This window comes from Ambystoma mexicanum, chromosome 5q (genome assembly GCF_040938575.1).
Source record: "Ambystoma mexicanum isolate Mex_15411 chromosome 5q, UKY_AmexF1_1, whole genome shotgun sequence".
NCBI lineage: Eukaryota > Metazoa > Chordata > Amphibia > Caudata > Ambystomatidae > Ambystoma > Ambystoma mexicanum.
The window spans coordinates 351,082,879-351,108,125 of NC_090933.1; the positions used below are offsets into that span (position 1 = coordinate 351,082,879).

The 25,247-nt window shown below is 46.1% G+C and overlaps 1 protein-coding gene across 1 annotated transcript in view; it reads right to left on the bottom strand.

Moving 5' to 3' along the window:
• Positions 1–20,748: 20,748 nt before the first annotated feature.
• Positions 20,749–25,247, bottom strand: part of PSMG2 (proteasome assembly chaperone 2) — a 299,366-nt gene continuing 294,867 nt past the window's right edge. Inside the window, exon 7 of the mRNA XM_069620829.1 lies at positions 20,749–21,039. Within this exon, the coding sequence (XP_069476930.1) occupies positions 20,947–21,039 (93 nt within the window). The 3' untranslated portion in view covers positions 20,749–20,946. The remainder of the gene's footprint in view (positions 21,040–25,247) is intronic.

The window sequence follows — 25,247 nt, forward strand, 5'->3', positions numbered from 1 at the left end:
GAAACGTAAGCTGCAATCGCATAAGAAATTCTGTAGAGAGGCAGGCTGGGCAGGTACGATGTGGAATACGTCGTCGGAACATCCCATCGAAAGAACGTTACCAGGTAAGAAAGTAACTTGTTCTTTGAGGGGATTTGTTCCTCCGACGTATTCCACATCTATGACAGTCTCCCAAAGCAGTACCAACGTATGGCGGTGGGAAAGGAATTTAGAAATTTAGAATGCCCAATCAAATTGCAGAATAGAGGACCGCCTTACCAAAGGCTAAGTCTTGCCCATGGAAAGAGTCCAGGGAGTAATGTTTTACAAAAGTATGGACAGAGGCCCATGTGGCTGCTTCACAAATGTTACGAATGGGAACACCCCTCTGCAGAGCAGTGGAGGCAGACACACCCCTAGTAGAATCGCCCCTCAAGCCTACCGGTAGCATTCCGAGATGGTCAAGATAATCCATCTGGACAAGGTCTGCTTAGTAACAGCTTGACCCAAGCGCCTTCCAGTGTATCCCACAAAGAGCTGATCGTCCACTCTGACCCGGGACATGCGTGAGATGAAGAAGCTTAACGGTCTCCTAGGATCCAACCTATGGAGCCTCTCCTCTCCCTTACCAGGATGCGGAGGAGGATAGAACGCCAGAAGAATGACCTTCTGTCTTAAATGAAATTCCGACAACCTTTGGAAGAAAAGAAGGACGAACCCTAAAGGGCAACCCTGTCCTTATGCCACACCGTGAAGGGTGGCTTTGCGGATAGTGCCTGGAACTCACTCACTCTGCGAGCGGAAGTAACCACAACTAAAAATACAGTTTTAAAGGACAACAGTGTCAAAGGACAAGAATGTAAAGGCTCAAACGGAGCTCCCATTAGGAATTTTAGAACCAGATTCAGATCCCAACCGGGCACCTGGAAAGGTGACGGTGGGAACACATTAGTGAGCCCTTTCAAAAACTGAGAAATCAAAAGGAATCTTAAAATAAGAACACTCCTCAGACGAGCGCTTAAATATGGACAGAGCCGCCAGGTAACCTTTAATGGTACCCACTTGCAGGCCCTTGTGGGAAAATGAAAGCAAAAAAGACAGAACCACAGGAATGGCACATGAAAAAGGATCCACATTCTGTACCCTGCACCAGTCGCAGAACTTTCTCCAACGGTACAGGGGCTTTGTTGCGGGCCTTCTGGCCGAAAGCAACACCTCCATCACGTCTTCAGGGAGGTCCCAATCCTTATACCTCAACCTTTCAGAAGCCAAGCATGAAGGTTGAGGGACTTGACCTCTGGATGGAGAACCTGAACCCCCCCTCCCGTGAGAGCAGATCGTCTCGGTAGGCAAGACGGCGTGGAGGGCAGATGGACATGTCGAGAAGGTCCGGGTACCACGTTCTCCTGACCCATGCCAGAGCAATGAGGATCATTCGGGAACCGAACCACCGTAACCTCTGCAGCACTTGCATAATGACGGGGACTGGAGGAAACGCGTACAGCAGTGGGAAGGACCACTCCACTACGAACGCGTCCCCTAAGGCTCCTCTTGGAGGAAATTCCAGCGAGCAGAATCTTTCGCACTTCCGGTTCGGTTAACACTGGTGACAAAGAGTGTTACGCTCACCTGGTATCCACAGGGACGCCACCCAGCTGGGTTACTCACTGGTATGCTTCTCAGCTTTGCCCTGATGTGGTCTGCGAGGAAGGTTCTGCCTGAAAATACAGGAGGACTGTGTTCAAGACTGACCGACTGGGGTAAGTATCCTCCCTCCACCCCTGCATGCTTTCAGTACCTCTGGTGCCCTCTCCTCACCTTGTTGTAGAATTAGGCGTGCTCTCCATTCTGCCTTCTTTGCAGGGGCGCGTTGTCTTTCATGGGCGAGTGCGGTCCAGTTACTTCACTGACGCCGGCCCGTTTGATATTGTTCAGGTAGGTCTTATTGCTGTTCTTTAGTTTTGTTGCTATCCTGCATGCCTTTCTTGGTTTAAAATGTCTCTTTCTTCTCCCTTAGGTATGCAGAGCTTCAGCGCGGCTAACTGGCTTGGTTGAGCCCCGCTGGTAATTTATGGGACATTAAGAGCGCTATGATGCGGTAAGTAAGCGCTATGCGCAGCGCTGCGAGGTCTTGCCTTTGCTAACCTGCATTTTCCTTCCTTGTAGGTTGCAGTGTTCTTCAGCGTGAGTGGAATGTCCGGAATGGTGCCAGCCGAGAGGCGACCAGCCAGGTAAGCCTTTTGAGCAGTTCGTAATTTGTAAATGTCTCTACAGCTTTATTTAATGTTGCCTCCATCTTCCTCTTTCAGGTCGTTCTGTCCGGGAGGCGTGCAGATTCGAGGAAGCTGTTCTCAGTAGCTGCGAGTGTTTAAAGATGAAGACTGCAGGTAAGATGCTGCTGCAAATGATGTTCCTTTTGTCTCCTTGCAGGTTCTGCTTCTCCGAGGTTCGAGGGAATAGCTGCAAAGTAACACGAAGCATGTTCTGCAGTCAGGGTGTGGTTTATATAGCCCAAGTAAAGTAGTACCAGGGAAAGTAGTTCCAGGCCTGCCACACCCAAAACACTAGACCGCATAGCTTAGTTCTTTGGAACCAAGCTATGTGGATGCCTCCATGTTGGCTGACAATACAATAAAGTAGTTCCCAAGCACATTGTTGTTCATGGTGTATGAGCCTGGCACCATAGGCGCCAGGACTGGCCCCATGAGGGCTTTTGAAGAGGATGCCGGGCTCTAGAGGCCCGAGACCTGACTCCACCTGGCCAATGGGTTTGCCAGAGGGGGTTTTGGGTGAGGGTCGTGACAAAGAGATCCACTTGTGGGGTCCGCAAAGGGCAAAGATCTCCAGGAGACTCTCCTGAGCCAGCTCCCACTCGTGACAGACCGTGCTCTGCCTGCTCAGAGCGTCCGCCGCCACGTTTTCGTCTCCGGCCAGATGAACTGCCAAAATCAAAATTTCCTGCTGGATGGCAGAGCTGAATCGCCTCTCGGCACAGAGGGAGAGACCCTGCCCCTCCCCCTTTTTGTTGAGGTAGTGCATGGCCACTGTATTGTCCGTCAGAATCAGGACATTCTTTCCCCGCACAGCCGGCAGAAAAGCCTTCAGGGCTAGCCTGACGGCCCTCAGCTCCAGCAGATTGATCTGGACTCTGACAGAGACCAACGACTACCGACTGTCAACTCGTTGGCATGAGCTCCCCATCCCGTGAGGAATGCGTCCGTCACGATTGTCACCTCCGGCCAGGGTAGCCAAAATGGAGCCCCTTTCATCAGACTGCCTTCGACGGCCCACCACAGAAGATCCTGGACGACCGAGGGCGGCACCTGAACTGGATCCGACATCCTGCCGGAGGCCTGCGACCACTGCATCTTGAGAGCTCACTGCAAAGATCTCATCCACAGCCTGGCCTCTGGCACCAGAAGAATGCAGGATGCCATGAGGCTGAGCAACCTCAAGAACTCGAACGCCGTGAGACTATGGGCACGTTGAAACTTGTCCACCATCTGCAGAATGTGATGAGCCCTCACCTGGGGAGGTGAACACTGCCCCAGAGAAGTGTTGAGCACTGCTCCGATGTACTGGGACCGCTGGGCAGGTGTCAAGTGGGACTTCTTTAAGTTGAGGGAGAAGCCCAGCTTGTGACGGGAGTGGCAGTTAACTGACAGATGATCCAGGACTTGCTCAGGAAAGCGCGCCCTGATCAACCAATCGTCCAGGTAGGGGTAGACGTGAAACCCCCTCTTTCCTGAGATATGCTGCCACCACCACCATGAGCATGGTGAAGACCCTCGGAGCAGAGTTCAATCCGAACGGCAGGACCCAAAACTGAAAACATGAGTCGCCAACCGCAAACCTCAGGTACTTCTTGTGGTTGGGATGAATCGGCACATGGAAATAAGCGTCCTTGAGGACGAGAGACACCAACCAATCCTGAAGTTGAAGGGCCTGGAGGACTTGAGAAAGAGTAACCATCTTGAACTTGTCCGTCCTGAGGAGCTTGTTCAAACCACGCAAGTCCATGATGGTTCTCAATCCCCCGTCTTTTTTCGGTATCAAAAAATATGGGAATACCATCCCTTGTTCCTCTCCGCTACAGGCACCAGTTCTATGGCACCTTTCACCAGCAGGGATTTGATTTCCTGCGCAAGGAGCAGATCTGGACTCTTCAAAGAGAGATTCCCTGGTGGACTGTCATGAGGTCTCTGCCGGAAAGGAAGACAGCAGCCGTGGGCTATGATCTCCAGAAGCCTTCCCCCAACTGGCGAACCATTGGACATGGCCTCATGACTGAGCTGAAGTGGCAGTGCCTGAGGGCAAAGAGGCAACTGCCCGAGCGGCTTTGGCACCTCGTGTACCTTGTTTTCCACCTCTGGTACTCCTACGTTGGCCCCTTTGACTGGCCGCTCCCTTCGATCTACCAAAAGACTAGTAGTATCGAAAGGAACCTCCCCTCCATTGCTGTCCCCTAGGACAAAAAGGCAGAGGTTGGCGTACTGTAGCGCTCAACGACTTTGCTGCAGCTTTGGAGGTCTGCAACCTTTCAAGGCTCTCGTCAGCCTTGCGGCCAAAAAGATGTACACCATCAAAGGGCATGTTGAGAAGCCGGGGTTGTACGTCAGGAGCAAACCCCGACTTTCGCAACCACGCAAATCTGTGCATCACGGTGCGATTCACACATGGCATCCTTGCCATGCTGAACGAGGGCAAGGAAACCATCCCCTTCGGGAATATGTTCAGCCGCCAAAGACACACAATTCCACAGAGTGTGAGTGAAACTTGCTAAGGCAAACACAGAGTTGGCTGCCTGTAAAGCCATACCCCCTGAAAAAAAAAAAAACTTTCTTCGCCCAGCCATCAAAACGTTTATCGTCCCTATCAGGAGGGATGGTAGGGTACGACGCCTGCTTTGCCGGGGCCGTAAGCGCCTGCACCACCAAACTCTCCGCAGGGGTCGCTACTGGCTGGATGGTATTTTTTTCGGCAATGACTTGCTCACTGCTGGGAGACTCTCCTGAGCAGTCCAAGCCGCTGCCACCCTTCTCTGTAAAGCCATATGAAATGGCAGCACCGGGTCAGTGGGTGGACCTTGGTCAATGATATCCGTCAGGTCATCCTGCAGAAAATCCACTGGTGGCGCAGACCACCCCAAGTACTCCGTCACCCTCGACATGAGACGCCAGTATGAAGACTCGGCATGCGTGCCAAGCTCAGGCCTACCGAACTCAACCTCCGGAGAGGTGTTCAGACCACTGGCGTCGTGCAAAGACTGACGCAGGTCTTCCAACTGTCTATGACCAGACAAGAGTTTGTCAGGAACCAAACCTACCTCAGACCCTTCATCCACCTCAGAGATGTAATCCAGAGGCTGGAATAAATCCCTGGATGAAGGCACAGAAAAAGGTTCAAATACAGGTCTCACTGACTTCTTCAGGGCCTTCCTCAGAGTTTCCACCGATGCACGGGTACCTCTGGTAAAGCCTCCACAAAAGGCGTTGAGGGCTTCGACGGAATCGGCGTCGACGTCAAGTGTGGTGCCGATGGCTTCGACACAGGCCTCGAGGGTGGTGCCCAGAGCGGGTCCTTCGACGGCCTCAGCGGCGATGGCGTTGAAGACTTCCTCGTAGACGGAGCCTCAAGAGTGTCCCTCAACGGACATGGCGTCGATGGTGTTGACGTCTTCTTAGAAGACCTCACAGGCTCCCGATGCTACCTTGTCTGATTGGGACCTCGATGGCTCCCGATGATCTCGCTGACTGCCTGAGCCCGAAGGCGTGCGAGTGGTGACCCTAGCGCGTTCGTTGCCAGCTTTTCTCGAAGGCGCGGACGGAACAGAGCCCTGCGATTCGAAAATCGCCATCATTTCCTTACGAAATGCGTCCCATTCCGCAGGAGAGGAATACTTGGTAGGACAAGCTATCCGCCGTCTGATACGAGGACGGGGAAGGCGACCTGTGACGGCGCTTCCGCAAGTGCCTAGAAGAGGAAGAGGAATGGCGGGAACCACTCTGGGACCGAGACCCCCTGGACTTACGCCGGCGCGGAGAGTCGCCCCTCGAATCGTCAGTCGAAAGCCCAGTGGATTTCGACTTTCGGGGTTTGGAAACCCTACTACAGATAGCTTCTTCTTCTGCTCCCGCAAGGCCTTCAATGTCAAAGACTGGCAATCTTCACAGTCATCCGTGGCGTGGACCTGGCTGAGGCACCAGAGGCAGATGTAATGCAGGTCCGTAAGCGACATCTTGGAACCGCAGTCCTGACACTTCTTGAATCCCGACCGCAGGGTAGAAGAAGACAAAGACATGATATCTTCACAAGCAACCAAGTTCCAAGAACTGTTAGAAATCAGAAGAACCGAGGCACGCCGAGATCTCTGAAGCGAACACGTTCACGGAAAAAACTGAGGCTACGGGCGTCGTGCGTCCTACTTATAACATCCGGTGATGTCGGCTCGAACGAGGCCCTCGAGGACAGTGTATCGACGTCATCGACGCAGACAAATTTTCCGAAGCAGCACAGCTGTGGCGATTACCTGTCATAGATGTGGAATACTGTTAGGGAGAATTCTCCGTTTAGGCTGAATTTCCTAACCTAGTGAGTCCCCCAGCAGCTTTGCTGGATTTTTGGGGTTTATTTTTTTCTCCTGCCAAGAGTGAGACTCTTTTACCCTCACTCTTGGGCATGATTTTAGTGTGTTTCTTTGAATCTAGATGTGTTTAATGGGCTATGGGGTCTTTTACTCCATAGGGCTTCATGTGTTTTTGTGATGTGTGTGACACAGCACCCTCAGTGCAGTGACACAGGGGTGTCATAGTGACCCCCCAATATAGACTCCATACCCTGGGACTGACTACTGTCTCCCAGGGCATGTAAAGTCACCATTGACTGTACTAGTCTTAAATTCTGAACAGAACCAGTACAAACCATCATATTGTGGACGTACTGGCTGGGGCAATTCAATTGCCCCAGGGTCTGTTAGTCGAGGGGGCACATCTCCGTCCCCCCTGATCGAGTTTTGGCTGGTGGCAGTGGATACTATGTTTTATATTCAACCGCGAATATTTTCCTATGGGATTTCCCATTGTTTTAGGCTACTATCTTTATTTAATTATTTACGGTAGCCTCGAACATACCGCCGGTTTATTTAATTAATATTAATTCTCCGGTTGGTATTTTTTGCCAAAACTTAATTCTAAAATGGCGTTTGTGTTCTCTTCTGTGACTCCAACCCAAGTGGAGCCCTTTGTTCCACTTTTTGGCGGGCGTCTCCACAGAAGCCCTCCAAAGTGGTGCCACTCTGTCTGGGGTACTTAGGAGGGGCAGAGGGGGATTTAGGCACCCTGGACTGAGTTGCCTAGGCAACTCAAGTCGCACTCCGTCCTGATTGGCCCAAGTGGTGAGCCGGCCGGCTCACCACTTAGCATGTTTGAGTGACAGCTAGGCTGGGTGAATGGGGGTTTTCTGCATAAAAGCAGGGCTTTGGGGACTGGAACTTCAGAAGTCGCCACAGGACCTAAGAATCCGATGAGGGAGAAGCTGAGCCGACCTGCCACGACACCACCACCGGTGGAGCCCTGCTGGACCGTCTCACCACTTTTCCCAACGACAGAGGAGATCTCCCGCCGGAGAGTCTTCTTCCTTTGACTGGTGGGGATAACCAGTTTCACCGTCTTTTCACCTTCCCGACGTACCTCGTGGCCGCCTTGCCTGTGCCAAGCACCCCGGCAACCGGGATACCACATTTTACCACGACCGCGAACAAAGGTACCACCTTTAACCGGAAAACTCTGCGGCTGGTTTCTTCCCTGGTAGTGCAACGACCTTCATCTTTCCTCCAAGTCGACATCTTCTCTTCCCCTGGACGACGACGCAACTTGCACCCACTGCCAGGAACAACTGCCACAGCTGGAGGATCCTTCCCACTTAAGGTACCGTGTCCCGCCCGGCTTCCCTTGCTACCGACCGTACGGGTAGGTTTAGCCCCCGGCTTTCGAACCTGGGTTAGCCTGGGACACCCTGGCTAAACTTTCCTAAGCCTCTCTAACCTCTTTTTGAACTCTCTGCAAGACTTTCTAAGCCTAGTGTAACTGTGTGATCTTGGGCGCATTTGTGCTCTGCTCTCTCTAAGAGCGGGCCCAGCCTTTGGACTTTGGCTCACCAGTGACTTTTGCTCTTCTGTCTTGATAACAGTGTTCCTGAACCTTAGAGTGGTGTACCTTTCCATATTCTGTCTTTTTCCCCCTTCCTTTCTCACAAACTTATTGGAGTGCCATCTAGTTAAGCGCTCACCTCTGTATGAAAATAAGTGGTGTTTTACTGTGACTTATCTGATAAGGAAAAAGGGGTGTATATATTACAATAGTAACTGTGTTTAGAATATTTTACAAGAGTGCTGGAGGGTTTCAAACCGTGTGTTTTTAAATAAATAATTATATACTTTGATACCAAAGCTCTGGTCAATGTTTGCTTGTATTATTGTGTCGGAGTGCCTATTGTGTATACTTTGCATACGGCCTAACTCTTCTTGAGAGAAGAGTGACTGCTCAGCCACAGCTACCAGGTAAATCTGGGTGGTACAGACTGCTACCAAGTGGGTTTACTGCCAACACCTGTAGTCTTAAATCTTTTGCAGTGTTCCCTAAGGGAACTGCACAGGTTTCTGCCTAACAAATACATCGGAGGAACAAATCCCCTCGAAGTATATGTACTGCATAGGAAAATCGGATTTAAAAGAACTCAGTATAATGTGTTTTTCCATAAAGAAAGTGCAAAATGGGCTGTTTTAAAAGCATGTTTTGGTTGAAAGGTTTCATTCTTTCAGAATGTCAGAGGATTGCTAATGAAAAAATCCACCTATAAACTGTGTTCATTTTTATATTTTTTAATGAAAGATGTAGGTGAAAACTTAAAGTAAACCAGTTTGGGGTTAATTAACTATTTAAAAAAAAAAATTCTGCTCGACAGTCCTCAGCCTGGGAAAGGGTGACCCTTCAGGTTCACATTTCACTGCTGGCAGGAAGGCCTAATTGCTGTGGGGAGGCCTCGCATACTCAGAACAAAGGACCTCATTAGACATTTGTCTTTGCCCCAAGCAAAGACAACAGAAGGCTTGGACAATCATCCTTCCCGGGGAGGGGCAAGATGCTGGGAGAGGCTTCTCAGTGGACTTCAAAGGACTGGCCATTTGCTCCCACTTGGGAGAGAAAGAAAAAAAAACTGATTTGTGATTTGGGAGTTAATTTGCTTATTTTGCCACAGAACCTCATGACATTTAACTTGGCGGCAAAAATAAGTAAAGGAAAGAGAAGTACATACATTGAAATCTGAATTTGTGATAGACATGTGAAGACTTCGTAGGATTTCTTACTGTCTAAGGAACTGAAGTTATGCAAAAAGACTAATTGCGCCAAAACTATTAATGCAGCAAATCTAATTGTGTACCCATGTTCTAGGGGTGATTGCACATATATGTACCGAATTAGGAATTGTTAAGCCAAACCTTTATCATCAAAATTCACAAAATTTAATAGAAAGACAACACCAGGTCTCACCGATTGTAAAGGTAATCCACAAAATATGTAATTGATGTGTTCCATTTTATTAGAGGGCATAAGTATATAAATGTGTATTTTTGGGAAAGTTAAATTTTGGTCCAAATAACTATGGGAGCTTCCCAAGTCACATCATAAAATATGACAACCCTTTCTGTCATCCATCCAGCAAAAAGCAAGGCGGAAGCTGTGCCTTTGACCAATCATAGCCTTTGTGGGTGTGGGTTGTAAGTCTGCCTCTACCATAAACTGAGTGATGTCACTTGGCAGGATAAACAATGGAACCTCACAACACACAGGACACATGGATTCCTGACTCCATCCTGATTTCCGCGTGACGTCCTGTTCCTGACTTCTTCTTGTCCTGATCCAGACTACTTTGCAAAACCCAGACCTTAGCATTTGCTGAACTCTTTCAGCTAGGTCCAAATCCTGAAACCATCCCAAAACTTAAGGGAAATATTTCTTATCCAGTCTGGCTTGCTACCATTAATGCTTGCCTGCTGAAACCCGCCATCCCGCTGATCTTCAGTGTCCAGCAACCAGAAGGGCCAATCCAATCCAGTCCAATCTGAGGTGCCAGTCCAATTGACCAAAGCCGCCCAGCTGATCCAATTCCACCAGAAGCGCCCTGCTGTCTGTAGACCCGATCCGTGATGACCAGAACCAGACCGTCCAATCTTAAATTACAGTGGACTGTAAGTATCAATAGGAATCCTAGTAACCCATAGTATATTTGCCTTGTCCTATCCCAATCTATAACCCATCCTCTCTCTAACTTAAGAACTTGTAATAGTGTCACATCAGTCTGGCAATCTTGCCTTGATTTCTTGTGCTAGTGATAATTTCTTTAAAATCCTTTTGTCTTGTGAAATCCCAAACCCTTAAAATCATCCCACGGGTAATCCAACTGAGTCCTCCAAGGCGGACATGGAGGTGATGGGGTTGGTTTCCGTGGACCATTTTCGAGCTTATTGTGTTTCAAATTGGTAACCAGCCTGACTACTCTAGTTTAGAGCATAATTGTCATTGTAAAAACTGATTTCTGTTTTCATTTTGCGCCTTTATTTTCAAAAACACCTCTCATTCAAACTCATAACTTCCTCAATTTTATAGCTAGAGACTTAATTTCAACTCTGACTCAAACCTAAGACCTGTAGCCACATCCAAAACCAAAACGAAAGTGTATTTGACCCGTTTTTATAAAAAACAAAAAATTAATAAATAAATAAATCGCATAGTGAAATTTAGGCAGGAATTTGCAATTTTGCAAAGGTTGTACACGTGTGTTTTCCCATTCAAAGTATTTCCAAACTTCTATTCTGATTCAAAGTGTGGGGGGAGGGAGGGGAGATTGTATTCAAACCCTATACACTGTTCTTTATTCCTGAATACCTGCTGCTTACTTACATCTGTGTATAATTGCTTCTTTGTGAGTTGAGAAATTTGCAGGGGGAAATCTTAACCTAAGTGCTATATTTTCAACAAGCCAAACGTGTTCTTTTCTCCGTGTTTTATCTTTTGGTGCTGCTCAAAAGTGAATTCTACTGCCTTATCTACTTTCGTATTGTATTGTCACCACATTGGTGATTGCTGCCCCATATATTAAAACTTGTGTTTGATTTGAATTTTAAATAAATAAATATTACCTTTACCAACCACCCTGATTCCTGGTCCATTGTGACGTGGGAGTATTTTGAAAAGGGGTGTGATAGGAGTGGTATATCACTCAGAATATTGAACCTATAGACACAATAAATAAATAAGTATTTTATTTGTGCACTGCATGCTATGCTGAGACCCGGGTGTATTGCCCGATTGAAATCCTTAACGGTGCCAAACCCCAGATATAGTCAATGCGTGAGAGAGATCTATTCCGTGGCAATAGAATGTAAAACCCACCTCTGAGCGCCTGCACGAGCACCACCCATTATATAGCTCCAGTTGGGAAAACCAGGCTTTCAGTCCTTGCTCGGGTCCCCTGTGTCCGATGACCATTCCCACTATGGTCCGGGACCCAAGCCAGGTTGAAGCCTCCAGTCAGAATGATACTGCCATGTTCTCTAATTTAGCCCGAAAGTACCCATACTGACCAGAGTTAGGTGCATAGACTGTGTCTTATAGTTTACATTCAGGTGCCAACTCTGAATTCGACAAAGAGATACCGGCCCTGCTTGTCTTCCCTTGTACTTAATATTGTGAGATTGGGGATATCCTTAAAATCTATTGGAACTGCAGCTTTGGCTTTAGCATTAGCTTGAAAGACCTGTAGATATGCATGCAGGTGGAGCTTATGATTGTCACATATCTGTATATGCGTTTCTTGACGTGAGAGACCATCTGGTTTCTCACGCCTCAAGCACGGTTCAACCATGTGCCATTCTATGAAGGAGTTTAAACCCCTAATGTTGTATGTGAGGGCCTTAAGTACCATTCGCCTCCCCGCACTACTTCCCTCACGCAGGGTCATAAAAAAAAAAAAAAAGAAAAATCCCCCACATCGCACCCATTCTTCTAGAATACACATCAAACCACAGATCAGTCATCAAACTAGACTAAACCTTCCAGCCATCACCTCTTTGTTTTTGCTTAGTCGCCCCGAGTGGGACGGGTATGCCAAGACGTGGGTCCCGTGCCTGCTGGGCCTAGAGACCCAACCAACTCCTCATTGATGAGGCCAAGTCTGAAACATGTCTGGGAATGCTTGTGGTCTTGTGCAGAAGGGATGTGGCCTAGCAGTTTAGGCTGCAATGCCCCTTTTGGGGTGGGACCAAGCCTGATTTGGATATGGTCTTTCACCTTCCGTAATGGCTTGGCAGGTGAAGAACGATGGTCTGGAGGGTTGCCCAGAGCAATGGCAGAGGTTAAGGTTCATTCTAAACCTTCCAGCCATCACCTCTTTGTTTTTAATCAAACTAGACAGTGTCAGCTCGTCACCCATCTGAAGACTTCTCTTTATTTTTATTTATTTATTATTTTTTTATTTTATTAAAATGATATCGTTTATTATAAACTTTTCATTTATGATCTATTAAAATATATGCGTTAACTTTGTCTGGAGACATATACATACAGACACCTGTGTTTCTCACTTAAGTTTATCTAGCAGACATTACACCATTTTTCAATTTCGCAAGTGTTCCATTGTCCAATTCTAAAATATTCTGCAGGAATTGCACAACCGTAAAGATGAGTTTATTTTCTTGTCCATTCATGATCAATGACCATCGGGTTTCAGTATCCATATTCTGTGATTAAATTTTAAAGTATGTTCCAAAGAGCAGTCTCTTTTGAGTAAGTTGAGGGCAAACCATTAACAGATGGTATATTGATTCTGATGTTTCATGGTTCTTACAAAAGCGTCAGTACTGCTCTGAGGCGAGTATTACCCCGGACATTGCTAATTTGACTCTTGTAGGCAGAGTGTTCAGTCGAAGTTCCATATAGGTGGCACGGATATATGAATCGGGGAATTTTATCATGTATTTGGGTAACTCATTAATGGCACGTATGTCAGTGTGACATTGAAGATTCCTGTAATATGTTGTTTTGGATTTACAGGTCTTTATCCAATCATTCTCCATGAGTTTTTTCTTGGCATGCTGTGGTCTTTGTGTGAGCATTTCGACTGAAATATCTTCATTCGCCAATTGCCGTAGTAGATCATCTTTCCATGCTTGCAAGACAGACTTATTCATGGCAGTTGGATGGTTTCTCAGAATTTCAATTGCTGGTATTTTCTCAGCAGTCAGCAATTTGTGCAAGATGTCTAGTTGTTTCCATGTGACCATTGATGTTCCAGACTTCTCTTCATCCTTAGTCCCTTCAGGAGCTCGAGCCGCTCTGCCTTATTTCATCACCAATGACCATTCCCATTGCCTTCTCCTCTGGGTAGCCATGGCAGTGTCCTGCAAAGCCGATGGGTCAGATGCATCATTCATTGTTAAAATGTTCAAGCCTTTGTCACAAGACTGTATCCTATATTGTTTCCCATTCCACGTGAACAGCTGACCAAATGGGAATGTCCACTTATACCAAACTTTTTCCTGTAATTGTTTATTTGTAAAGCGCTTATACGCAAGTGAAGTGCTTCAAAGCGATGGATCAATAGCTTTACGACCGGACCCCTCAATTGTCTCCTGAGCATGGCAGATTGGGCTAAATCCTGAAACAGCTGCACCTCAACACTGTTAATCCGCAGCAAGCCAGCAGATCAAACCACTTTCCAGATTTCTGACCATACGAGTTCAAGGCAGCCACCACGTCTCTAGGCTGGGCCCCGGGTTCCTTCTGCAGAGGGTCAACTCTATGTATCATGTCCAGGTGCACCCCTCCCGGGGTAGCCTCCAGCAGCAAATCTGCAAAGAAGTGATGTTCCGTCACCTTTAGATCTTAGTCCAAAAACATCCTCTGGGACATTTTTGAGTCAAATGTTTGAGCGGCACGATCTGTTCGACAGCCGGGACAGATGTTCTAGGGCCTCATCCATCTTCCTGGAGTCTGAGGTCCTGCGGTGCCCTCTCAGTGTCCGCCAGCTCACCTCCAAACTCCTGCATTGAACTCTTTATTTCCGATCTTAGCGTTTTAAATCACTCCTGGAACGGCTAGGCATTGAACCAGGTCCTCTTTGTTTACAGCTATTGGATCTTGTGAAGGGTCCTCTGCTCCTATTGCTGCGTCTGGCAGATAGGTGAGGTTCTGCGGTTTGGATTTGTACAGTTGCCAACACCTAAATAGTGGACATTCCTCCCCTTGGCATGGCTGTCCAGGGCATGCCGGGATCCCTTTCCCCCTTCCCTTAGGCATGCAGGACCTCTGTGCTCTGTGCCCCCTTTGCAAACTACCGTGAAGCCTTCAATCTCTGCCGCCCAGGATCTCATTCGTAGAAGACTGTTCAGGTGCAAACGAGCCGTCCACCTCTTCTTACAGCAATTCTTTCCCTGGTAGTAGGGTTAAGCACTGTCAGAGCTGGGTGCTGAAGTCAGATCTTCCTCTCCTCATCGACCACCTCGTTATCGTGATGCACTGTCCAATCCCTGCCACAGCCATCTCCTCAATAGTCTATCCGGGGTCCCCAGAAAAGGTGGCTCTGATGGAAAGATGCTTCTGGTGAAGACATACCACACCAGTGGTGTCCTTGAAGCTCCCCGCAGCGGATCATTGGCCCAGCTGGCAACCCTGGATGAATGGCGTCCTGTGTGTGTTTATGACAAGATGCTCCCTACTGTGTAATCACATCGGGGACAGCCTTAAAGAATCTTTAGGAGTGGGTGGGCCAGTGTCTGCCCATTATTGTGCACCACTTGTATGCATATATAGCATGGCCAGAGTAAGAGCAGCAAGAACACAGTGCCCAAGGGAGCTCCTTTTAACTGCAGCTCGCTCCCTTCCACTCCTGCAACTGCCGTCGGGTCTCCATGATCTGATCATTGGCACAAAGTGCCCGTGGCTGCTCCTCTCCTCCAGCCGTCAATGTCTGCATGCAGGTATGTGCTCCGCCAAGCCCTGCAACCAGGGGGGCCATTAGATGCAGGCAGTGATCCAAAATCGGGGCCGCCACGCACTGTACAGCCAGCCACTGCCCACAGCAAGCCCCGGGCAGCCTAGCCAGGCGCCGATGTAGCCACGGTTCGCTGTTCTAAGCCACCTCACAGACCCCACATCAAGGGAGTGTGGCGCATGGCGGGTGAGTAGGAGAAAACCCCCAATGGGGTGGCAGTAGATATGGGGGGTCACTACCATACCTTTAAAGCATATTTGGGGGGGTGGGGGGGCAGGCAGTGCCACTATTAGCACGTCCTGCACCGACCCACTGCCACCTTGGAGTCCCGTCAAGAATTTCTAATTGGGCCTGGGCCAGCTTCAGCGCTCATATGCGCTCTATTGATTGATTCGGTTTATGTTCAGCTTCTTTCTGCACGACCTCTGTCTAGGATGCGTCTCTGCCCATCCCTAGCTCTAGTGAATGCTGCTGTTTTGCCGATTTCCCCCCTTAAAACTGCTTTAGCTGAATCCCAAATGGTTGCCATTCCCACCTCGCCGTTATTGTTCCATTTAAAAAAATCTTTTCAGGGTATCCGCTGTGTGGAGTTTGATCGCTGTGCCTTTGTAACAAGAAGTAGATAAGGCACCATTGTTTTCAAACAGGAGAAGGCAGGACCGCAAGCTCCAGGGCCAAAACAACTGGGTTGTGATAGAGAGCACCCTCTGCCGATTACAATGGCAAGGGTGTCCAACCTGTGGGATGTTTTAACCCACTTCTGCTATGCTATGCTGCATATGTAGGACATTCTTCAGGGGAGTATGTCTTGTGTCGATATTAAAATCTTAGGCAAAACGAACAGAAAATGCAGAACAAGAATGATTGAACATAGGAGTTGTATTAGGAATGAGGTTGAACAAGCTCCTATGGTCAAACATTTTGTGGAAATGAAACATACATGCAATAATTTCGAGTGGTGCATCTTGAAACAAATCAAAGACCAATGGCAAACAGTAATCAATAGGAAACTACTGCATCTGGAACAGAAATTGTTTTTTTTGTCGAAAAGCCATATTAGTGGTCTGAATGAGGGAGTTGAATGGCATAATGCCTAATTACATCAGTCTTGTTTAGCTTCCGGTTTTTGGCTAAATTTAAGTGATATGCTATCTCTTGAAATAACTGTAAAATGAAGAACCAAAGTGTATGTAACTCCTTGCAGTATCTGTTTAAGTAAGAACTTTGCCTATTTAAGTGATATGTTACTTCTTCTAATAACTGCAAAATTTCAGAACTAAATTGTATGCAACTTTGTGCAGTATCTGTGTAAGCAAGAAGTAAGAGGAGTATGTATTTACATTTGTAGAACTTAGTCCTTTGTCCCTTTTTCCCTTTCTAAGGCACCCCACGTGGCTGTAATATCTCTGTATGGTGTTCTACTTCACTTGAGGGTATTAGTAGTATGCCCATCACACTTCCGTTTTTCCTCCTTTAAAACATTCCTTGAAATCCTAAACCAATCGGGGTATGAGGATTTCTCTCGCTACAAGTTATCTCTGCTCTAAATAGAGAGGATTGAGAGTTTTGCAATATAGCTCAGAAATGGACTACAAGTCCCACCTTATCACGGGCGGCATCCCCGGAGCATGTTAAGGCTCACAAGTCCGCGACGCGAATGGTGTAGGCGGACACACACATTCGTGCGGCGTAGTGACATCACGGCACACGTTTTTACATGGCATGGTGACGTCACGGTGTCGCGCTGATGTGTTGTACACCCGCTGATATAATGCGGTAGTGTAGAGTGAGTTGAACAGTAAGGGCACGCTTGAATAGGATGAGTTGGTTGACTAGGTCAACTACCCAAGTAAGTGAGGAACAGGGGAGGATTTGGAGTCTTTTTTGTACACCCCAGATAGGAGCAGGGGCTCACATGGTTAAGTGCATCCTTGTGTTTTCACAGAACTTGACCCATTCTAACTGGTTGAGGCGTATTATTGCTTCTGCTACAGGAGTCCCCCTGGGATGAAGCTGTGGATTACAGCATTTGGAGTCATAGCTACCTACAAGTGAGTGTTTTATCTGCCACTTTGCAATGCATTGTTGCATCCTCCTTGATTTTAAGTCAATATTGAGAACAGAGTGCATTAACTCTGTTTTAGAGGGTGGCTATCTCCTTTCAAGATCCATACTTGAAGTAACTCAGGAATTTAATTGTTTGGAGATTTCCAGACTGGTAAGCATAACCATCTTATGCGGTCTAGACTCTGAAAGATAACATAACATATACGGGACCATATAGATGTCCAGTGGTATTAATATGTCATCTGTGCATTAGTTTAGAGAAGTGAAGAGGAAACACAAGAACTCCCTTAAGAAATTGGGAAATTGCGGAAAGAACCAGAGAAGGTCCAAGAATTCCTACTAGGAAAGAGAGGTATGTAATAAGTAACATACTGCGATACCCTTTGAGGGATGAGGGTGTGATTATATGTAAATAGAGATTTATACCTGATTGATTACTAATAGGGTGTCTTTTTTTATTAACGGGGTACTCTCCCCTATCAAAGAAGATTTTAATATCGACACAAGACTTACTCCCCTGAAGAATGTCCTACATTGTTGTATATTAAGGACAGAAACTTGTACAAGTCAGATTTTTTTTTAATATACTAACAGGAAATAGGCTGAAAGCAGTGAGGCATAGGAATCAGAGTGTTATTTCTTTACACATTTTGAGATCCTTGAAAAATTATTGCAACGTGACTCACACATTGTGTTTCTACTTGTGTTGTTTTAACATATTGTATGTGTTTTATGTATTATGATCATTTTTATGATTGTTTTATGAAATTGATTTATGATTAATAAAATTTTGTGATATTGATTCCACTTGATGTGGGAAGAGTGTAAGGTGACACTGGATAGAATATAGGACTTTCTTCTTGTATATAGACACTATATGCTCACAGAGCAAGACGTCTGTTGATCCCTACCTGTGATTTAGAACCGTTTTGAGAATACAACTGAGAGTAACCTATGTTGTAATTGTTTTGATCCCATGGTTTAAAATCTTGAATCAGAATTCTAGCTGCTATTTTGAAATCACAAGTTAGTTTTAAGCCAAGGAACAATGCAACAGAATTAACAATTAAATCCAGCCTGGCTAAAAGCTACCAAACTGGAACAACAGGTTTCCTCATAGAAGGAAGGTCTTCCGTTCCAACAGGAAATCACACCAGAGCGGTAATTATAGTATTTGGAAAGAACCTGGTCCACAGAGGCAAAAAGGGAACAATGAACAGCTGCTGCTAAGGAAATGCGAGGTCTGAGGACAGTCGTAAACAGCCTCTGCCAAGAGCAAACAGGGGAGATGGATACTGGGCTTCCAGGGAGAGACCAAGGGGTGGAGCTAAAACAACCATTTGTTGCTTAACAAGGACAAAGAACACATTTTAAAAAAGACGGATAACTTGCTGTTTAAAATTGTGAAAAATATGAAAACAGATTTGTGAATCTAAATTTTGGCTGCACGTTTCAAGAGGCGGCAAAATTGTGTGACATGTTCTGGAAAGAAACGGCAAGAAATGTGATTTTACACAAAATGTATTTCTGCTAGAAGTATGAAACCTTATACACATATGCCCATGTTAAACGTACACACTTGTAGAAATATGCTTATAAATTGGACATTGTGTTCCTGATGAAAAGGGCAAAATTCTGTGAAAAGCCGAGAAGATCCCACAGCTACGGGGTTTTGAGGGATAGCTGCTATATAAAATATGTAATCTGTATATGTGATTCTTATAGAGGTTGCACATGTGCACATGTGTACATGTCTCCTGAAACTTTATTGGCCACATCGCTCTTGCTGCTTTCATTAGGTCTTCCTTCATCTGGAAGAAGTGGACATTAGAATGTCTATAATGAGGCCTCATTTTTGTTGAAACGCTGTGTAAACATTGTGGGTTGTATTTAGGACCATATCACTTTCATTTGAGAGTTGCAGGATCTGATGGAAGAGCGTTTGAAAATAGGCTCCCAACTTCGGGTCCTAAACCTATGGAGGTATGCCCCAGGGCATATGTTCTTCTGGCGTGAGTGGTTTTCAGCATCTTGCTGTTTTAGGGCCTCCATTTGTTCTTCCAGGCTGTCTACCTGCATCGACAGCTCTGCCTGGCCGTTAGCTTGCTCACACAAAGTATCAGCAACATCGTCCAGTCTTTCCACACCCAGGATGAGCTTGTCCAGATCCATGAATGATTTAAATAGGCCCTAGACACTCATTTTAATATCATCCTTAAATTCCTTCAAGAGGAACCAGAGATTGTTTCTGGCTGGGGTCTCACCATCATCTCCAGAAAGGTCTGCGTGGATTTGTGCTGCAACCTTTTTCGGTTGCTTCTGGGCCATGTCCTGTGCCTGTAGGAGCTCCTTGATGTTGCTCCTTTTGTTTTTTGGGGGGTTTTAGACATGTTCCCATGCTCAATATCAAGATGAGAACCTTCCAATGTTGGGTCCATGTCGTGTCTTAGCTGGGTGAGTGAGTCCTATACCAGGTGCCTGGTCCAGTTAGTAACCATTGAATCATGGAACACCAGCATCTCCCCAAGAGTATTTGTTGCTTGCAGACTGGCTGCTCATTGTAATAACTGTCCGAGGACACACAACAGTTTCGGACTGGGGTTCTGTGACCTCACCAGCAGGTGGCCTTCTGGATTTAGCGAACCTGGCCTTGCACTCCATGCTGTACTCTGTCAGCTAAAACTCGTGTTTCTGTGGCTCAGTTCAGCCACTGCATGTACCGTCCAAATGCCAGAAGCTGTAAGGTTTCTACAACCCTTTGGCCTGCAGTTCAGCCAGGGCTCGCACAATTTTCAGCCTCGATTATCCGGTAGATCAAAGGAGTTGCCACCATTAGAACTATGGATTTCAGCCACCATTTTGTCAACATAACCTTGGGTCTTTGGTGCCACAAATGCAGCACACCAAGGGAATCCCTGATCACCTAAGGTCTTGCAAAGGGCAGTTCTCATTATTCTATGTATTTCTTTTAGTGTGATGCTTTTTTGCGTGAATGTAACAGGCAAAAAAGGGCCATCCTTCAGAAAAGCCCTTACATGGCGTACCTCATAGCCAGGGTCATGGACCAGCCGATGTGTAAAAAATGCATTCATAATATTCTGAAATAATAATAATTTGCATTTATATAGCGCTACGAACCCTCAGGCATCTGAGCGCCGCTTATTACCCACGGTATGTGGTGCTCATTTATCAACCTCGGAAGGATGAAAGGCAGAGTTTGGGATCCGAACCAGCATCGGCAGGCTCTGCACGGATGTCAAAGCGAGCACTCTACTCGCTGTGTTATCTGACCGGAAATAATACATATTTAAACTGGAAACAAGTGATAACAGACTTATGCCAATTTAAGATGACTGATTTAAGTTAATCCTCAAGGTTTGAAATGATTGATCAGTTGCATAATTTAACCCCAACATTAAACAGAATCGGTATGACGTTCACAATAGCTGCTGTGATGGCCAAAACCATTGCATGTTTTACAATAACAATCCAGCAAAATGTTCCAAAGTATTGACCCATGTTGCATTTTGTATTTGGTTGCAGTTAAGAGAGATGGGGCAGCTGCGTAGATTTAGGATTTGAAAATGTACTTGTGATCACTTCTGTAAATGCCATTCCTGGTGTAAGAGGGTAAATAAACCAAAACTCAAAAAATTAGGAAAATATTGTATTCTTTTATCACCATAATATTCCAGATGTAACTTAATCCTCCGAAAGGATACCAGTAAATGAATGAACACTATCAAATAATGTAAGGTATGAAAAGGTCTATTCTGCCAACAAAAACATAATTTGTTCTTGGATTAATCTGTTACATGGATTAAAATTATACTGATATAGCTGTACATATTATCAGAAAAGTGCGGGCGGGAGCCCACTGCCAAAAAGTAATCGCCAAGAATTTGGTATTTTCAATTTTGCAGGAGTCTCTGTTGAATCTCCAATCTGTTGATAAAAAAAAAGAAAAGGAATGAATACGTCTTTGCTTTTTCCATCCAGCTACATTAGGTATCACTATAATACAAATGCGTGTTCACATATTTCCACTAGCTTTAAGCTTAAGCACTGACACTTTTGCAGGATACAATGTGCTCTGAACCATCATGTTAAAAGGGACTATGTGGCTAGTCCCTTTGGAGTGAAGCCCTACCTACCAAACGCTACCTTTCCCCCTTAGGTATTGGCTTGCATGACAGAAAACCTAGAGGTGAACCAAGCCCCCAACCCCCAGACACATCTCTTTGGGCAATACCTGCCTTGATCCTGGCTATTTCCTCATTCAAGCATTAAGTTCTGGCTTAGTCCAGTTCATGTCACTCTCCAAATTTGACCTGCATTACAGAGTTGTGAATCATTCTCCTGTTTGGGATTCATAATACACACTGTTTCAGGCTTGGAGCCTAGTGTACTGACCAATAAGGCATGTCAAAAACTAGATGCCTGGGGCGAGAGTTCCAAGGTACTCCTGTTATGGGGTGGGTGGCATTGTAAGGACAACCACATCTCTTTGAAAGCTTTATGACTAAAATGAAAATCCATTTTAATCCCCAGTACTTATCCTCCACTGTAACCATGACACTGAGTACTAACAAGAAACATATCTGAAACTCCTCCCTTTCAGTGTTACACAGAGAGCATACCATGAGAAACCTTTCTGAAACCTACTATTTTAGGTCACATAATTGCATGATTCAGGAAAGACTCCCGAAAACGCCCCTCCTAATTAATGGTATACACTAACCAGGCAAATATAGTTTCCCAATCTGAAGATTCATGTCAGACAGGTACCTCGAATGGATAGAATGAGAGCCTGCATGTTGCAGTACTGCAGCAAGTTGAGGAAAGGGCAGACAATCCAGGCATGTTAGTAAATTGGGCTTAAACAAGTCTGGTTGGGAAAAATCCAGGTCATCAGAGTCATGTCCTTTACCTAGCCCACAATTCATCATATCCCTACCTGGAAAGGACAAATATAGGCATGCATGGTATGGGGCAGGAATGGGTTTTTGGTTGATCTCAACTATAGGTAGGTGTCCTGGCCCACATCTAGCCTATCCCTGGGTAGGAACTTGATATATTCATCAAAAGCATAGATCCAAGTCCAACCATGCCTGATAAACCTACGTATGTTCCTTAGAAATGCTGTACGTCCAAGCAAATGTCCTCCATGTGCATCATCAGACGTGGCAGGTCACAGCACATTTACAAATATGGCGAAAGAGAACACATTCCCGATTAAGGATGCTACACGTAAAAAGATACTTAAGTGTTTCAGATCCCAGCGCATCATTTAGGACAACCCTTCTGGAAGTTTGCGATTGGTAATGCATGCTCAAAAGGTTACTTTACACAAATCACCCTCATACCCACTTGTTTTACAATTAAAATATGTATCCATTATACTTGGCACGATGATGCATTTCAAAAACAATCAGCTGCATCTTTACCACTTCTGTTAAAAGTCTAAAGCGCTGCAGCATATATGAGGATTTGCTAAATAACAGCAGTTCAACTTAGTTTCCAAGTTCTGGTTAGGAGCAAGTTCATGAGCCAGACTCTCAAAGTGGCGAAAGTATACAAGCGTAGAGGATGCTGTTTTTTTAAATTTAACGTGTGTCACTAAGAAATGCACAGGTCACCTTATTCATAAAGGTGGCTTGCGCATTTCTTTGGGGGGGGAAGGTGCTGCAGTGCAAATGATGTGCTGGTCAGACCTCATGCATCAATTAGTGTCGGGAGCTTGTCTATCATAGGCTCCCACTAGTAACTAGGGTGCTGGAAGTGCATTTCACAGGGAAATGGAAACACAAAGAATTACTATCCCTGTTTGTGGGATAGAAATGAAAGTGTGATAACCACTCAAACTACTGCTGTCAGACTTAAAATAAATGCATGACAGGGTTACAAATGATCCAGGCAAGCATTGCACATCCCCAGCGCTTGTCCCCAGAAGGTTCAGGGCAATGTGCTCATATTCCGAGCATTTCATGGCACTTCCAGTTTGTGAATTTGGGATGCACATTCAAATGTCCATTAACACCTATGATGCGCACATTCATGATGCAGCTCTTCACTTGTGCCAAAAATATTTTGAGAATCTCGTCCTTTATGTTTAGTAGTGTTGCTCTTGTGCAATGCTAAACCTTAAACACAAAGACCTGAATACAGTCTTTCAGACCTTTGGAGACTTCTTTTATTTAATTGTTAAAATAACAATGGGGGTCATTCCGAGGTTGGAGGTAAGGGATTACCGGCGCCTGTAAGGGCACCAATGGCGGTAATCCCTTACCTCCGTATTCCGAGTTCCCTTTGCGGGTCCCTCTTTACCTCCTGCTTTTAGCAGGAGTAAATTACGGGACCCGCAAAGTGACCTTGGAGTAAATTACGGCACCGTAATTTACAGTGCCATAATTACCTCCTTCCCCATTCCCATTGAGCCCTATGGGGGCAGAAATGGGGATGGGGAAGGGCTGTGGTGAATGGGGAATTACCGGTCCATCCAACCTTGCAATGGACCGGAAATTACTCCATTCACCATGCCGGTATTCCATGGAGTAAATAGCTCCATGGTTGCCAACCATGGAGCTATTTACTCCATGGTGTAGTCCTAACTCGGAATGAGGGCCAATGTATTTTATATTTACTTAACAATGTTTCTTGATTACACACAATTGTCTGATTTGAAACTAACCTTTAATTGTTTGTCAAGCTGTAAAATCGAACATTTGACCTTTTCTACAGCACTATAGAACATCTTGCTCAGATTGGCCTATCCCGTGAGGGACATACAGGACCGGGGGGTTAGACAAAGTTCCATGCATTATAACAATCTAATTTGGCTCAGTCTGCTTCGACTTGTTTTAACTTTATGATTAACATACCAAAGACATCCCATTGATGGAGGGATGTGCCAGCAATTGGCTCATTTTACCCTACAAGAGTCGAGGTATGTCATGTGTGACAAATCTGAGGATGTCATCCCTTCTTCCCTTGGGGGTTTTCGAGGGCGGGGAGATACATGGAGTCTGGGCAGTACATACACAGTACAATAGTCCCCCCTGGGTGTGGTGCACAGAGGGAGGAACACATAGGAAAGCAATAACCCTATGGGATTGGGGACGACCATCACCAGAGATTGTGGTATCTACCTGCTTTATTGCCTCCAACCCCTCCTCCAAGTTTAACACTCCTTCCCCCTTTTTATACAGAGCCGACACATTTTGTCGTCAAGTCAGTCCACCTAATCTGGATGACAACACTGAAAACTGAATATAGCTCTGAGACGAATACTGTGACGAAGAAGATGCCTGTGAGTACCAGGATCACTTTTAAGAAGCAGAAAGAGCGGTCTAGTTTTTAAGGCCAGGGATTGGCCCTAAGCAGTACATTAGACCGATGTGTGAATGGGAGAGCAGTTCAAGCTCCAGCCAGGTAGCAGAAGAAACGCGAGAACGCGAAAGAATCCTCCGAAGAGGAATAGTGGGAGCTGGGCACGGAAGCAGCTGACGCAAGGCGCAGGACTCAATGAAGCACACAGGAGTCAGTGCGTGCCACTGGAGGAACGCTTCTGTCTGCCGAACCGCTGCATCCCCCGCTGGACGCCCAAATGCTGCTGGAGCCTCCAGAAGGGACACCGCTGCCAAGGAACCAGTGGTACCATTGTAAAGGAAGCAGACAGGCACACGGGTTGCCCAGGAGCTGCGAGAGGTCTGAGGAAGCAACGTGGTAAACTCAGGAACCAGAGAGAACGGGTCTCGGACCCTAAAGTGAAAGAGAGAGAGTTGTATACTTGGCAAGAGAGTGAGCCTAGCAGATACAATGCACATGTGAGATCCTGGACCCGCGCCCATATGAGAAGCCAGAGTTTAAAGCAAAGATGGTGTTGGGCCCCATAAGAAGAAAAGAGTTCAAGACAGAATACTTGCTTGGCAGGAGAGTGAACCAAGCAATACAATGTATTGCGAGTCTGGTACCCGCACCCACATAAGAGACTATGAATAAAAGGGCCAAGAACCCGGTTGCCTATGAAAGAAGTCCTTTGCTTGGTAGTTGAGCTAGCCAAGCTGATGGGACTTAAGAACTGAAGTTCAGAAATAGTTCCCTGTGAATTATTCAAGACCTTCAGATAAGAAGTCTAGGGCAAAGGAGCACAA